Source organism: Morus notabilis, unplaced genomic scaffold (assembly GCF_000414095.1).
Source record: "Morus notabilis unplaced genomic scaffold, ASM41409v2 Scaffold214, whole genome shotgun sequence".
NCBI classification, from domain to species: Eukaryota; Viridiplantae; Streptophyta; class Magnoliopsida; order Rosales; family Moraceae; genus Morus; species Morus notabilis.
Window position 1 is genome coordinate 75,218 of NW_010363935.1, and position 16,248 is coordinate 91,465.

At 30.8% G+C, this 16,248-nt stretch overlaps 1 protein-coding gene and 2 non-coding genes across 3 annotated transcripts; 1 reads left to right on the plus strand and 2 right to left on the minus strand.

Moving 5' to 3' along the window:
- LOC112092951 lies at positions 1 to 164 on the plus strand. Its single transcript, XR_002902836.1, has one exon. It is a non-coding gene; the product is annotated as a U4 spliceosomal RNA (small nuclear RNA).
- Positions 165 to 349: 185 nt separating this feature from the next.
- LOC21394984 (oxygen-evolving enhancer protein 1, chloroplastic) lies at positions 350 to 2,444 on the minus strand. Its single transcript, XM_010105387.2, has 2 exons — positions 2,136 to 2,444; positions 350 to 1,293 (listed from the first exon to the last, which is right to left on the minus strand). Exons 1-2 carry the CDS (start codon positions 2,376 to 2,378, stop codon positions 535 to 537), a joined length of 1,002 nt encoding a protein of 333 aa, XP_010103689.1. The 5' UTR covers positions 2,379 to 2,444; the 3' UTR covers positions 350 to 534.
- Positions 2,445 to 10,624: 8,180 nt separating this feature from the next.
- On the minus strand, positions 10,625 to 10,713 carry LOC112092953. The gene has a single exon (XR_002902838.1). It is a non-coding gene; the product is annotated as a small nucleolar RNA SNOR75 (small nucleolar RNA).
- Positions 10,714 to 16,248: the final 5,535 nt, after the last annotated feature.

The window sequence follows — 16,248 nt, forward strand, 5'->3', positions numbered from 1 at the left end:
ATCTTTGCGCTTGGTGCAATGACGCGGCTAGTGAGGTTCTAACTGAGGCTAGTCTATTGCTGGTTGGAAACTATTTCCAAACCCCTTCTTAGATTCATAGGTGAATCGACATTATCTTAATGTTGAGAGCAGAGATAATTCTTTGTATTACAATCAATCATGTAACGAGTTTTTCTTTGCAATATATGGTAACGAAAATTGGCTAATTGAATATCTTTTGTTCCCAATCCTATATGAAAATTCTTAACTTTGGATTTTTTTTTTTGAAATAAAAACGTCGAGTAATATTAATCACGAATAATGTCATTCTTAACTTTGGATTTTCGGACCACAAAAAAAGAACCAAATATGATAAACTAATATACATCAACATAACATGTCCTCATTGCGTTCCTTGAGTTTGGTTTTACATTAACAAAGCAAAAGTTAATTTAAGCACATCCAAATGCCTTGAATAAAAACTTATAATAATAATAAGCAAAAATCTGAACCGATCAACATCCTTAAATACATCATGATCATGATCATCATAATCTACGAGTCAAGCTGAGCATACCAAATCCCCTGGATCTTGACATCCTTAGGAGTCTTGGCTCCCAAGTCAGTATCAGAAGGCTGAACGCTCTCAAACACACCAATTACCTCACCGGTCTCCGGTTTACTCTTGGTCACACTCAGGGTGATTTTCCCTGTTGAGGAAGCCGTATTCTTAATGTTCTCCTTGGTCAGCTCCTCCTCATCTCCTCTCCCTCCAGCCGGCAATGCCACAGCGTTGTCGTACCCGGTCGACCCACCACGTCCCTTTGGGTCCAAGAAAGATGATCCACGGTACGACGGGACCAAAAACTCCCCGCTGAAGCTCTCGGGTTTGCCTGAGGCAACCAACTGCTTGATGGTGAAGAGAAACGGCACGCGCTCGCCTCCTGGGAGCTGCACTGTGACTGCAGCGTAGTCAATGCCGTCCTTCTCCTCGAACTTGACAGTGCCGTCGTTGGCGACTTCAAATGGGCCCTCGATCTCGTCGAGGGTGTAGGTCAGTCGTGTCATGAGCTTGGTGTTCTGGAACTCTGGAGGGGCGTTCTTGTTCACGCTCTCGGCCTTAACAGTGAAGGATGTTGGCTCGAGGCAGAGCTTCTTGACGTTGTACTTGCCGGCCTTGAAGGCGAAGGAGTCGACGCCACCATCGATGGTCGGGCATTGGTTCGCTGTTCCGGTTCCCTTGACCTCCAAGTATGTCTTGCTCTGGATCTCGTCGTAGGTCAGGCGCTTTGGAACTCCCTCTGCGCTCGCTCCCTGAGGAACAGTAGCGATAATATAGAATGAAGTTGGTTTATTTCTTATAACAAATAGAAGGAAGGTTCAACAATAGTGAATTGCTTTGTGTGAATGACGAAGAGACATTTCCTATACAGTTTTAAACAATTTATTTTGCGTAACAATTACTTTGAAAATATGTGACAATCACATTTATCATCTTTTTAAAGCTATTGTTATATAGACTAGATTTTAATTTTTACATCTTATATTTGTGTAAAATGTTATGTTGCACCTAAAGTTTAAGGTATTATATATATATATATATATATATATAAGACGGATCTTGTCTAGAAAAGCCTAGATCTTATGAGTAGTAATCGAATACTAGATACGCCCTAAGTTACACACTGCAATATTTCACAAATCCATTTTACCTTTCCCAGATCATCCAAAAAATTCATTAGGCTAAGTAATTACTCGCCAATTATGCACTAATTCTCAGTAGTTACTTACTAATTAAAATTAAGCTTCAATTCTAAATGACCCACAAAACCCAGTGAACATATGAAATTTACTCTAAGAAAGAAAGATCTGATCCAAATCAGATTTTCGGGTGCGATCATTTACTTTCTCTAAGCTAGCCTTCCAAATTTCCAATCCCATAAACAAAATCATAAAAAAAAAAGGTGCAGTTTGGCTATGTAACGTGTGCATATTATAACTAAAATTCGATGCAAATTCTTCAGACAAAACATGACCAGACACAGATTAATCATTTTGTCTTTTTTTTGTCTGTTTTTTTTTGTCAAATCTTCCTAGCTAATTTTGTTGACATAATTTCACAAATAGCAATTGAAAGCCTAGAGAGACATATATACCGAGACAACAAGGGCAGAAGTTGCAAGAGCAAATCCTGCAATCTTGGTGGCATCAACGCACTTCTGAGCCAAGTCCTTGAAGTCAGATTGGAGAGAGCAAGTAAGCCGAGCACCGGCGGGCTCTACGCCGAAGGCCTTGGAAACCGCCTGCGCGGACCTCAGCTGCAGGCTGCCGCCGCCCCCCCGGGCCGGCATGCCCACCTTGGTTGTTAGAGTGGCTGCTGTTTGTAGTGAGGCTGCCATATTGGTTGTGATGAGCAAAGAAAGACTCGTATATTTGGAACAAGTTTGTGTGGGGGAGTGAGAGTGGATAGTATAGGTCACAATTATTTGGTGGCTTTGCTGTGACTTAGATAACGGATAGGATAAGGTCTCCTCTCATTGGCTCGTTTGGGCTAATGCCTCTGGCTTCTGTGCTTGCCACGTGGCGAGTTTCATGTTTGGGATAAAGATACTAGTGTTTCAGAGGTTTGGCCTAGATTCTATGTCCTCCTCAACAAATGCACCGCATAACCTATGAGTGGCTCTAAATCAATGTAAATTTATTTATTTAGAGGACGTTTATTTTATAGATTTAGAACTATGATTCAGAATTATTCTCAATTTACGTGTGTTTTTTATGAAAAAAAATATTGTATTAAGTCACGAACTATGATCCGAACGATGATACGAATCTTTACTTCAAACGCACCCTTAGTTTAAATAATGATTCAGCTCAATTGTTCAAACTTGAATGATATCAAAGTTTTTGAGCTCGCCCGACTACTAATCAAGTACTCAAACAAATGGAAAATGTTCTTAACAATGAGATCCATAATAAGAACAACTATTACTATTTCAGGCAAAACAAAAAGAAAAAATGGATTTGGGTGTATAATTTGTTCGATCAATCATAAACCTCCTAATTTTTTTTTTCTATGTCCTTTGCATGAAAGCTTCCTTTCGGTTACAATTATCCCACATTGACATTGGAACGCCCATGTGCCTCAGCATAAATATGGAGTTTAGAGAAATACTCTTTTAGAGGCTTGGATTTCAAACATATAGCTTTTGTGAAATAACATATTTTCACACGTGTTTAAGCAATTAACATATTTGAATTGTTTTGCAAAAATTAACAAATTCCGCTTTTTATTGAAATAAGAAAATTTAGAATATCTGAAATGCTTCATCTTTCTCTTTTCTTAACATTTCTTTATTCCCCAGTATCTCTTTCTGTCCTCCCCATTTCTCTATCTTCTCTCGACTCCCTATCTCTCTGGGTAGCAAGGTATGACCCATGGGTGTCGGTGCCGAGTGTGGTGGTGGGGATTTGGGTTAGGGTTAGTGGCCAATTTGTGGATTTAGGGATTTGAGGTCCAACAGTAAGACCAAGTCATTTGTAGAATTGTTTGTAACTCATGTTCAACAAAAAAAAAAAAATATATATATATATATATATAACATAAGTGATATCAAAATTATAGCCAATAAATATAATATTTTACTTATTTAGCAAAAAAAATCATATTTTACTTGGTATATATTAGATTTACCAAATAAATCAATAATATAAAATAAAAAAGAAGGATTTATGGCATTCGGGTTTTATCAGTAAATTTGACGGTGAGAGAGATTATGTGAATTTAGTGGTAAATTATGAATTTATGCTAGAGATCGGATTCACTGATAAATTCATAATTTACAAGTCACCAGTGCGGGTGACTGAATTTTCACATAAATCTAAAACTCACTTGTCAATGCTGATAACAATGGATCTAAGTAGAGAAAGGAATGAGAGAGAGTAAGATACGAGAAATAATTAGGGTATTTCGTTTATCAATAGTGTTGTGGACCTAATTTATTAAATTATGCAATTTACTATCTTTTTATAATATTATACTATCATTACTAATCACCATCCTAAATATATCATTTGCCCTATTCTCTTAAAAAAAATGTGTCTAATCTTTTATCATAGTGGTACAAATAATAAGTTGACTCGAAAAGCGATGTATTAGGGAAAACATATTGACATAAAAAAAGAAGAACTATTCAGTGGATCGGATGTACTACATTATTTTGCTTATATGGTACACGCGCTCAATGAAAGTAACCCATTTAGACTTTTTTTATGTTAGTTTTTTACATTTATTTTTCTTTTTCTTAATACGTATTGTATTGATTATTGAGTCAAAAACACCATTATTATTCTACTCAATTCTCTTATTTTAATCAATTAACTTTAAATAATTACTTTTATTATTCAATTTTCTTTGCTCTGTAAACGTGCCTTCCTAAGTTGCTGGCTTTTTCTCTTGACTTAAAATACTGACGAAAGTATATGCTGATCATTTTTTTTTTAACTTAAGTTGCTAACTTTTTATTATTATTTTTTTAATAATAGTACTACTTTTTATACGTTCTTTATTTTGAGTTAAATATATTCATGTACATTTGAGCACATAATGGAAAGAAACAGTAATCCAAATGGGAACGAACCATGAAACTCTATTTAACTCAAAAATTGAGTTTGACAAATACTAAAATAAGCAATATAATATTAAAAAGAGAGAAAGAGAGAAATAGGTCAAGACTTGAGATGAATTAAAATTAATAGGCCAATAGTTTACATAAATTAATAAATAGGTCAAATTATTATTTTTGTCCATAACTTATCTAGTTATGAACCATAACTTGACAAGTTATTATCCATAATTCACGGTTTTTATCCATAACTTGTCTGGCTATAAACCATAACTTGACAAGTTTGTCCATAACTTATCTGGTTATGAACCATAACTTGACAAGTTATGGCCTATTAATTTCTATAACTAAAAATTGGCCTATATACTTTCTTAAGCTTTTCATATTGGCCTATTTTCTATTATTTTCGTATTAAAAATGTTTTAATGTACTTTGGGTCTCAATATCCTCAATATTAGATAAATTATCACTCTAACTTTCTCTATTGATGAATTCAATCTCATCTGTAGGACGCCATATAAAAGAAATAAAAAAATTAAGACCTTCTTAACAAAACTTTGAATAGATATCAATACCTTTTCCAATTTCCATTTTGATAGGTGTTGATCATTGATCTCTTTGTTGTCTTGCCTTCATTTTCAATGGGAAAATTGAAAGATATCAGCCCCTATTGTGCAGATGCATGATAGAAAGCAAATTTTTTTCCTTTGCTGATGGATTAGCAAGGGACTCTTGGAGAGAAAACTGAATAATTGTATTTTAGAAATAAAATTGATTATTTTAAGTTAATTAATTAAAATAAGAGAACTAGGTAGAATAATAATAGTTCTTTTAACTCAACAATTAATGTAATAGCCATTAGAAAAGAGAAGAATGTGTAAAACCTGACATAAATAAAACGTTTATTTATTGGGCAAAGTCTAATTGGCTGCATCTTTTCGATTTTGAACTTTAGACAAAGCCCACTTTAATTACGAGCAATTTGCTGCATCTTTTCGATTTTGAACTTTAGGCAAAGCCCACTTTAATTACGAGCAAGCCTAAAAAAAAAAAAGTATGATCATATATGCATTAAAACAAATCTGTTTACAGTTTTTTTTTTTTTTTAATCTGCTTTTGCATTATTATAAAGAGAAGTTTTGAACTATAAGTTGTTTGGATTCACTTAAAAAAATTTCTTTAGCTTATTTTAGTCTCAAAGATACATTTGAACCTATTTAGATGGACATTGTCAAAGTATTTATCGCTTTTTAAGGTCTTTTTAAACAAGTCATCTCTTTTGTGCTTATAAAAAAAGTGATTATAAAAAGCTTTTTATTCACTTTTTAACTTCTTATTTGTGAACAACAAATTAAAAATTCCACTCACATTCTTGTATTACATTACTTTTAGTAACAACTAATTTTGTAAAGTGCTTTGCACGTATTGCCGTATTAAAAACACCTGAAAATTTATTATTTACCGAATAATGAGAAATTTATTTATACAGACATTTAAGGATTTTGAATTTATTCTAAAAGAAATATGTGTAAAAATAACAATTGACAAGAGTAAAGTGAGAAACAATATATTTTTTAAAAAAACACACACAAAAATTAAAATGTAAAAAAAAAAATAAAAAAAAGGAAAATTTCATTTTGGTACCCTCTGTTTTTAAAACTTCATACTGGTACCTCGACCTTTTAGAAAAAAAAATTTTCTTTACCTCGATGCCATTTTTTCAAACACAAAAAGACAAAATTGCGCTTATTGAAGAAAGAAGCAAATGAAAAAAAAACACAAATGAAAAATAAAATTTAAACATCAGAAGTTTGAAGAAAGAAGCATGTTCTTTTAATGGGTTTTGGGTGTTTTGTCATATGTATAACAATTTTTGAAATTCTTTTTTTTTTCTTTCAAAATTCTGGACAGGCGAATTTTTATAATAAGGGTAATTTTATCTTTTTGTATCTCAAAAAATAGCTCTGAGGTACCAAAAAAAGATTTTCTAAAAGGTCTTTATATCGGCATGAAATTTTAAAAAAAAAAAAGAGGGTACTAAACTCAAATTTCATTATAACAGAGGGTACCAAAATGAAATTTAAAAAAAAAAAAAAAGAGATAATTGGCAACCCCATGGAAAAGAGTTTTGGCTCTTTATGTATTGTTAGATAAGTGCTTTTGATTAATTTGCTCAAACAAGTTTATTCATCCGACAATAAAAAAGATAACATTGAGACAGTTATAAATTCCATTATTGAGTTTCCCTTACTTGATCGAACAACCAAAAATTCATTCATTTCAATTGCATCAAGTGATCTTTCAAATTGGTCAAGACTCTCCAGTTTATGGCCGCTTCTCTATGGTACTAGTTGTTGCTTTATTGATTTACTTTATTAATAGACTCACGATTCAACCATCATTCAACACTAATTAAAAAGTCTAGACACGTGTTTTTCCTCTTCTATTGCTTAATGACATGTGTACTTGTTAGTTAGGATTTGAAAATGAGAGTTAGTAATTGAAGTCAATTTCATGTTTACTTATTTTTTTAATCCTGCAATGTGAGTGAGATTAATAAACCCCATTCAAATTTAAAATTAAGAATTGGGATTGGCAACCCATGTCCTTGCTTCAAATTGGACTCCCAATCTTGATAATAATATTAAATTACTATCTTACCTCTAATTTACTTATAAATATATAATTAGAAATAAAATACAAAATTAATAATCACAACCTTTGTTATTTTGTTTTATAATATACAATTACCCTAATTATTGTTATTTTTTTTTATTAAAAGTAATGATATATTTTATTTTTTTAACACTTTATATTTTACTTTTATTTATTTTATGAAACATTTGTTTATATTTTAAATAATTGAGCAATTTACATTTATTATTTTGTTATCTAATATTATAATAAATATCTTATGATTAATATTAATAGTAAGTTCATAATTTGTTTGTTGAATTAAAGATATAAATTTAATTTAAGGGGTATATTAGTACTTAAACAACAATTAATTCTGATTTTAGGTATAAATAAACGTATAAATGGGATTCAGAATGACTCTGATTTTAGATCTTATAACCAAGTAAACAACTTATTTTAATTCCGATTTCTCGCTTCAAAACTTACAAACTTTAACCCACTTAAATTACGCATAAGTAAAGATACCATAAAAGTAAAACCAGTAAGCTCTATCAAACGGACTTGTTCTTTGGTGAGCTAATGGCAATAAACAACCACTATTTAGTAGTCTAAAAAGGGGGTGCCAAGTGTTCAAGCACACAACAAATTGGCAACCAATTCCTTGAAAACAACATTTTTGATGTAAAATCTTTTATAATTTGGGGGTTTCTTTGGTAGAATTTGGGAAAAAATGAATTACTCGTAGTATGCTTGAACTATATATATTAGAAACTATATGTTATGCATTCTTTTTCAACCTAATATGATTTTGACCCGATCTAACAATAAAAAACTTACCCTATCAATAAACTAGTCTACCGAAAAAAGTCCCTATAACTTTTACAGGATCGTATAACTAAGTTTTTAACTAGAAAATGCTGGATGACATTGGGTGCGTTTGAAATTGGTTTCAAAATGATTTTATTTTCAATAAAAAGTAAAAATGAGATTGTTTTTAGAATCATTCTAAAAACAATTATGAAATTGTGTTTGATCGATTTTTTAAAAGATTGTTTTGAGTATAATAAAATAGTAAAATCATGTTTGATTATAATTATTAATTAATATATTATAATATTATTGATAAGTATTAGAAAATGAAAACAGAAAAGTGAAAATAACTTTCAACTATTTTCTAAATTCTTTTATAAAAACTATTCTCACTATTTTCGTTTTCGTTTTCAAAATATTTTCTAAACAAACGCTGTTTTGTTTTCAATTTTATTTTTTTCTCTTTGAAAAACGTAAAAAACCTTTTAGAAGGAAAACCAAACGCACCCATAAGTTCACTCGTCCAAAAACATATGTACGCTACTTTCTTAATTCAAGTGAATGGCCGATTTCTTTTGAAAGTTGCTCAATATGAGGCTTTGGGTAAAACTTGGTTGGAATTTGGAAGACAAAGATAATAACCTAGGGTTTGTCGTTCGTCTATATCTATTACAATTCTCTAAAGGTGTGTTTGGTTGAGTGAAAAGGAATGAAACAGAATCGAATGGAATTCTAATTTAATGTTTTGTTAGATTCATAAGAAAGGAATGACCATTCACCCATTTTGAGTTAATCATCATTCATTTCTCATATGAGAGGAATGGTCATTCTAAATTTTATTTTTTATTTTTTTTCATAATTACCCTTCAATATTATAATATAATTAAAATATATTATATAGTAGTTATATTTTATAATATGATATAATATATAATAAAAAATGTTATAATATAATACAGTTATAATAATATAATAATTAATTTATAATATAGTTATAAATTATAATACATTGATTTAATATTATATAATAATATATAATATATTGTAACGTAATTATATCTTATAATATAATATATAATAATATTACAATATAATATATATAATATGATATAATATAATATAATTCTAATATTTTAACTAATTATATTAACAATTTTAATAATATTGTTATATTATATATCATAATTATATGATATATTATATAATAATAATTTTATTATATTATATTTTATTGTATATATTATATTAATAAATAAAATATTAGTGTTATATATAATATAAGAGTAAATTTATCAACGTGAAAATATTTATATTCTATTCTAAAAAATTCTTAAAATTACAACCAATGGAATAAGGTGAATAGAAGTGTACACGTCTTTTTGGGTCTATTAACTAGAAAAGACGGCCACTTAATAACTAACTCTAGAAAACAATGGTCATGTACTTATAAAATTCCTTAAAACAGGCCATTTTTACTTAAATCCCTAATATTAGAAGTTTGTAAAAAACAACTCGTTTGCAAGGGCTTACTACGGTCTTTCACATTTTTTTGTTGCTTGTCAAAAAAAATAATATAAGTCTTCTTAAATGTTGGTGTCGATGGGTCACCTATAAGATGGTAGCCCTTGCCCCGTTAGTAACATTGTTCAAAATAGCGTCCCTTTTAGAGGAAAAAAATTATACGCATAACTCATTTCAAAAAAAAAAAAAAAAATTATACGCATAAATGAAAACTAAGATTATATTTTCAAAGAAAAAAAATACATGAGATGGATTACGCATTTCAATTATATAATATGCTGTCGTTTATATCCTTTTTTAAGTGAATGTTCTCGCTCATTCCCAACTCCACATCAATTATATTGCCATTGGCACATGACGTTAGTATTCATTTTCGTTAAGTCGTAAACATTGATACTGTACTGTAACGACGCATCAATTATTGACGTTGGCAGAAAATGTCGTCGTTCTTTCTATGAAAACACTACAAACCACAAAAAGACGGAATTCTCAAACCAAAATAAAAATATTTTTTTCCAAGGAACAAAACTTTTTTTAAAAAAAATTTGGTCTTCACCAAAATTTTAATAAAGAAGACAAACAAAAAGAAGACAGTATAATTAAGAAGGGGATGTTGAGAGATTTAGGAGGAACAGCTCAAAAGTGCTTGAAACTGAATCATCGATGCTCCTCAGAGGATAGTTTAAACTCTTTTCTCATCATCGCCACACCATCCTTCATTCTCTCAATTTTTTCCCAACAAAAATATAATAAAACAATCCAAAAAGACCAATAAAAATCGAAAAAAAAAACCAAAACTTATACAAATAAAAATTTAATCTTTAAAACTTAAACGAAACAAAATTTTACAAAAAAATGTAAAAATAATAATGTAAAAAAAGAAATAATCAGGCATTCAGCATGAGTAGGAGGTTGAATATTCATCAATTGATGCATCAGAGAGAACATATCATCACCATGCCAGACTTTAATCTCAATAAAAAAACAAAATAAAACGAATTAAAGAAATTACAAAAAAAATAGTAAAGAAAATTGGATATGAGAATGAGGAGGTAACCTCTCAGACAAATGCCTCGAATTGTCGTCAGGGTTTAAGAGAATGGATTTATATCAGACTCGTCATCGTTGTTGATCATCACCGAGAAAACCCCCTCATTCATAATCCCAAAATCAATCATTGCGAAAACATTTACAGAAAAAAATATTCAGAATTAAGAAAGAACAAAAGAGAGAAAACGAAAATAAGGAGAAAAGTTTTTGTGCATATGAGAAAGTTACTTGCGGATCTTGTAATCGGCTCAAGAGTTTGGAGGAGTTCGAATGGAAGTGATGTCCCGTTGGGTCTTTTTTATAGAGGTCTCCAGAAGCTCTTTGAGTTAGTATTAGGGTTTCGCTTTGTTGAAGGTGCTTGCGAATTACCAAATATGCCCTCTCTAATTCTCGTGAACATATTCGTGGGCCTAATGCATTCTAGACATGGGTTAAAACCAATGGAGGCCCAAATTTGGGCCCACAATTGTTTTGTACTTGGGCTCTTTACACATGTGGCAAAGAGAAAATTACAAAAAACTTACCCTTAAATACATCCTTACGGAGTTCTACTTTTTTATTATGATAGACTACTCTTTTGATAATAATTTATTAAATTTTAAATAATAATTTGTTAAATTACACTCACTATCAGCGATCAGAGACCCACCACCGGCGACATCTGTCAAATTATCGATAATAATCTATCAAATTACTTACTCTAAAATGACAAAATTCAATAGGACAATGACCCAAAAATTCTTAATAGTATCATTTTAAGGGGTATTTATCAAATTTATCCTATAACAAATGAGTAATTTTCTCTGTATTGATTGAATGAAAATTCTTTATTTTTAAGGATAGTGGTATAAATAATATTTTTTTCCCACCTTGAGTGGCATTATTGGTTTTTCTCTAGAAAATAAATGGTAAAGTTTAAATATAGCAAAATTTTTAAAAGATCACAAGAACATTAAAATATTGTTAAATAGCATAACATTTGATATTTTTATGGTAATTACAATATATATATATATATATATTCTATTTTTGTATTATTTTAAAAATTTTACTAATTTTCAAAGATTTTACATGTAATGTAATTATCTCCGCACTTATACATTTTTCTCTTGTTGGAAAATAAACTTACAAAAAAGTGATATAATTATACAAGAAAATATTGAAGTACTTAGGCTGAGAAGAAATATTCGATTTGGTAAATTTCATAGGATATATATGCACAAAATGACTTTCAGTAAAGCATATCGATAATACATGTCAGAATTTAAAATAATAATTATGTAATTAAAAATTGATAAATTAGAGTTACATTAGTAATTGAATAATTAATTAATCAATAATTTATCACAATTAGAAAAAAAAAAAAAAAAAACTCAACCTAAACTCACTCAAATAATAATCCGGTTGGGTGAGTTGGGTTGATCTCTTGATCGGGTTTAGGTTATAATGGGTTAGGTGTTTTAATTAAGTTCGTTGGGTTGTTGGGTTTTTGTTCACCCCTATTAAAGAGTCAGCATCGATCTTAAAAAGAAAAGAGATGGAAAGTAGAGAGGTTTTGAAAGTAGGATGGGCAGAGTTCTTGGACCCCTCCTAGGCGCGTTAAGCTCTCTAACCTAAAATTTGGTCTTCAAGCTTGCCAAATAGTGGGCTTTCACTTAGTAGAGTGGTGTATAGGGTAGAGGATTTGTTGGTGTGGATTGAATTTAAAGGTGGTGTAAAGGTTAGCAGCCGTTGGTTTGGACCACTATTTTTGGCACATTGACTGACAATCGAAGTCGTATAAGGGCTCGATCTATGTGACAGTGATATTGTGATGGTGCAATCTTCTTGCAATGATGGCGGTGGCGTGTGGGGCTTGCACGCTGCTGTTGGGTGACACTTCGATTATACTGTATGTCTCTCAAGTTCTACTAATTAGTAATTTCTCTAATGGTTCTTTCACCGTTACCTGATTAGTAATTTCTCTAATGGTTCTTTCACTGTTTGTTTAATCATTGGAGGTCTTGTAATTGATGCTTGAGATTTTTCTTGTTTTTTTCGTTGTATAACAACTTGCAATGTTTTAGCCTAATTTAGTGGTGTGTTTGTGTGCTTTCTAATGTTAGGTAGTGTTTTAGACTCCATTCATTTCACCGATTCGAGTTTAGAATTCGAGTTTTGCTACAGTAAAAAGCTCTCATAAACAGTCACATCTAATTGTTTTTACTACAGTAAAAAGCTCTCACATAAAGTCACATCTTAACTCAAATTAAAAACTCGAATCAACGAACTAAACAGACCCTTAGTCTACTAAATTTGTTTCTTAGTAGCATTTTATGTAACATCCCGCTTTATATTTCAATAAATAAAGAACTTTTATAATGAAGAAATAACAATAAAGTACAATACAAAAGTTAATCTTGATGTTCCCGTACAACTCGATATTTTCGTACATGTCGATCCCATACTCTAGCGTCGTAGTGAGACATAATTATAACTATAAGTAAGAAGATAATAATAGCTAACATAATAAAGTTTATAGCTATTAAGAAACTAGCATCATAAAAATTAAGAAGAATGAGATTGTTGAGGAACATTTTAAAGAGTAAAATTTGTGGGTGAACATGAATGATAGAAAACTCAATTATTTATAAGGTAGAAACTAGCTGTTTTTGATCGTTGGAATAGTGATTGGGTGATTTTGCCCTTAACTGTTATGAATAGTATTCTGACCGTTGGAATAACCGTTAGGATCAGTGATATGACGATTTTTGCCCTTATTATTTGTGAGGAATAATTTCCTAACTGTTTGAAGAAAATAACTATCAGAATAATATTTTGACGATTTTACACCTGGTTAATATTTTGAGGAAAATATAATTAGAGATATCAATCGATATTCAAAATTATAGAGATTTATGGAGAAAATCATAAAGAATAATAATAAAGTTAGAATTCAATTTTGATAGCCCGAGGTACTAGTTTTAAGAAAAGGACATTTTAGGAATAAATAATTATGGGTTGAGATGACTTGATTAAATTTGATAAAAAATATACTACCCTCAAGTGCAAATCAAGAATTATGATGAAAAAATCAGAAGTAAAAAAGGATGAATATAAGTGGTAAAAGTTTCATTATCGAGCCCAAATAGTAGCAAATCAATAAATAGTGCCCAACCCAAATAAAAAAAAGAAAAAAAGAATTAGAAGAGAGTATAGCAAGAAGAAGAAGATTATGTATCAATTATTATAGAAATATAATATTTTAATCAAAGGTTACTATTCATAAATAATATTTTATTACGCCTAGTAACTGCATAGTACTCCTGAGTTTTTCTATAAACAGGCCTTCAGAATTTATGGACTTGAAAATGAAGTAAAAATGGAATAGCAGTACTTATGTTTAGTTATTATGTTAGTATTATTAAGCTATTTTCATTACTGATATTGTATTGCGATTGTTATTGTATTAGTTAGGAGTATATTTTCCTACGGGAAGTTGAGACAAAGTAAGTAAAGTTCTCACCTACAATACAAGTTAAAATATATTGAAAATTATTTTCAGCACGTTTATACTTGTTATATTATGGTTATACCTTCTCATACAGTATCTTTACATTTGCTATGTTGAAGCATTACATTCACTTTAAAGTTGAAAGATAATAGGAGATGTTGCCTAAGTAATTATTTAGAAATTATTTCAATGCCAGGTGCCTTCATAGGAGGGCAATGCTCAACAAAAATTATTAAGCAATAGTTGACAATCAAAGAAGTTAAAGTTTACTCAGATAGTATTCTCCAGGGCCCTAAGATGAACAAAAATAATGAAGCAAAGTATGAGCATAAATGAGTTTTAACTTTCATGTGAGACAATGACTTTGCTTACTGAGTGTTAGCTTATCAGTTCATTTATACTTGTGTTGTAGGTAAGGGAAAAAGTACGTTGAATTAAACTGGAGAATGTGCAAGGTGCCAAACTGACGTGTTAGTACATATGGAATCGACATGCTGGGAGAAAAGTTTAAAAGGAGGCACCATTAAATTTTAAATAAATATGAGTGTGTATTTAAGACTTTATTGTTTGAAATTTTATGAAGTATGTTATGTAACAAATGTTGTCCCGAATAAGGCTACCTAAGAGGGGGGTGAATTGGGTTTTGAATATTTTTCGAGAGTTTATACGATTATTCGAAGATTAAAACTAAATATAGACAATTAATTGAACAAGGTACTTTTATCAAACACTTGGTGTACAGAAAATTATGTAAGTTAATGCAATAGCACAACCACTTGATGTACACAGGATGGACCAATCTAATATCATAAAAAGAGTTCAATAAACTTATCACGACGAGTTAAACCAATCAATGTCAGCAATCAAATTTAAAGTGCGGAAATTAAAGAGATGGAGTTAGAGAGATGCAAACGAGATTTATAGTGGTTCAACAAATAAATTTGCCTACATCCACTGTCGCTGAGATATTCTGCCTCTCGACCTCTTTCACTATTCAATCGACTTTCCGGCATGATCACTCCTCTTACAAGAAGGCGAATCTTTCTACCCGAGGCTTCGCCTAACCTCTTACACAATGTCGATTTTCCACGGAGATCGACCAACCAAGTAACTCAATACCAAAGTAATGATTATGAGTAGTGAAGCACTTAGTTTTACTCTCCTAACAATGGTTTTACACAATTAAAATCACTAGGAGATGATGAACTCACACTATCACAAGATAATTCAAGGTAGGCTCAATTGTGTGTGAGAGAGTTAAGGATTTAGAGAAGATGATGATTATGTAAACACAATGGAGAACTCTCTTTTTAATTTTTGAAGCTATGAATTCGTTCTCTGTTTTTAGCAAAATCCACTATTGAGAAAAATGACTTTTCTCTATTTAACCTCTCTTGCCAACGGTCATATTTTTGCCTGTTTACCCAGTACTGGTCGACCGGAGCGGTTGACCGGTTGAGACAAATTTGAATTCGTGCTGTTCAACATTCTTATTGAGTGTCTGGTGAACAGAACCGGTCGACCGGAGCGGTTAACCGGTTGAGGCATCACCGGTCGACTGGTGCATTTAGCCTTCTCTGTCACCGGACGACGTAGGTCAACCGATTGACACTTAATTTGCCTCAAATCTTCACACATTTGTACTTTTAGGCCAAATGTCATTATGCACTAAGTTTAGTCTCATTTTTAAAGAATAATGTGAGTGTGTGCATGAGCCTAAACAAGAATTAATCATGATAGTATGAAGTCAAAATCAAATACAAGACTAATGAGATATTAAAAACCTATTAGTACTTGTCCAGCTTGATTTTGTTTGCTTGCTCTTGATCTTTGGTATTTTAGCACTTCAAGCCTTGAATTCCTTCTTCAATTTGCATTTGTCAATCTTGAATGTATTTGCATTGTATTCCGCAAAATGCTTCTTGAGTTGATTTATAACATTAATTACGCTAAATACACAACTCAAAATAGAATCATTAGAAACATAATACATTGTGTTTGTGATCATCAAAACATGAGAATATTCAACCTTGGGCCAACAACAAAAGTTTAAATTTGTTCCGATTTTTGTGTTGTTATCAACTATTGCAATATATTTGGATATTCGTTTCTTTATAATAGTTATATTTTAAAAAG

Bases quoted from the DNA above. Each gene is read 5' to 3' on its own strand.
- LOC21394984 (XM_010105387.2), bottom strand. From the start codon at position 2,378: ATGGCAGCCTCACTACAAACAGCAGCCACTCTAACAACCAAGGTGGGC. The intron at 1,294-2,135 runs GTATATATGTCT...ACTGTTCCTCAG, and splicing joins CTTCTGCCCTTGTTGTCTCG to GGAGCGAGCGCAGAGGGAGT.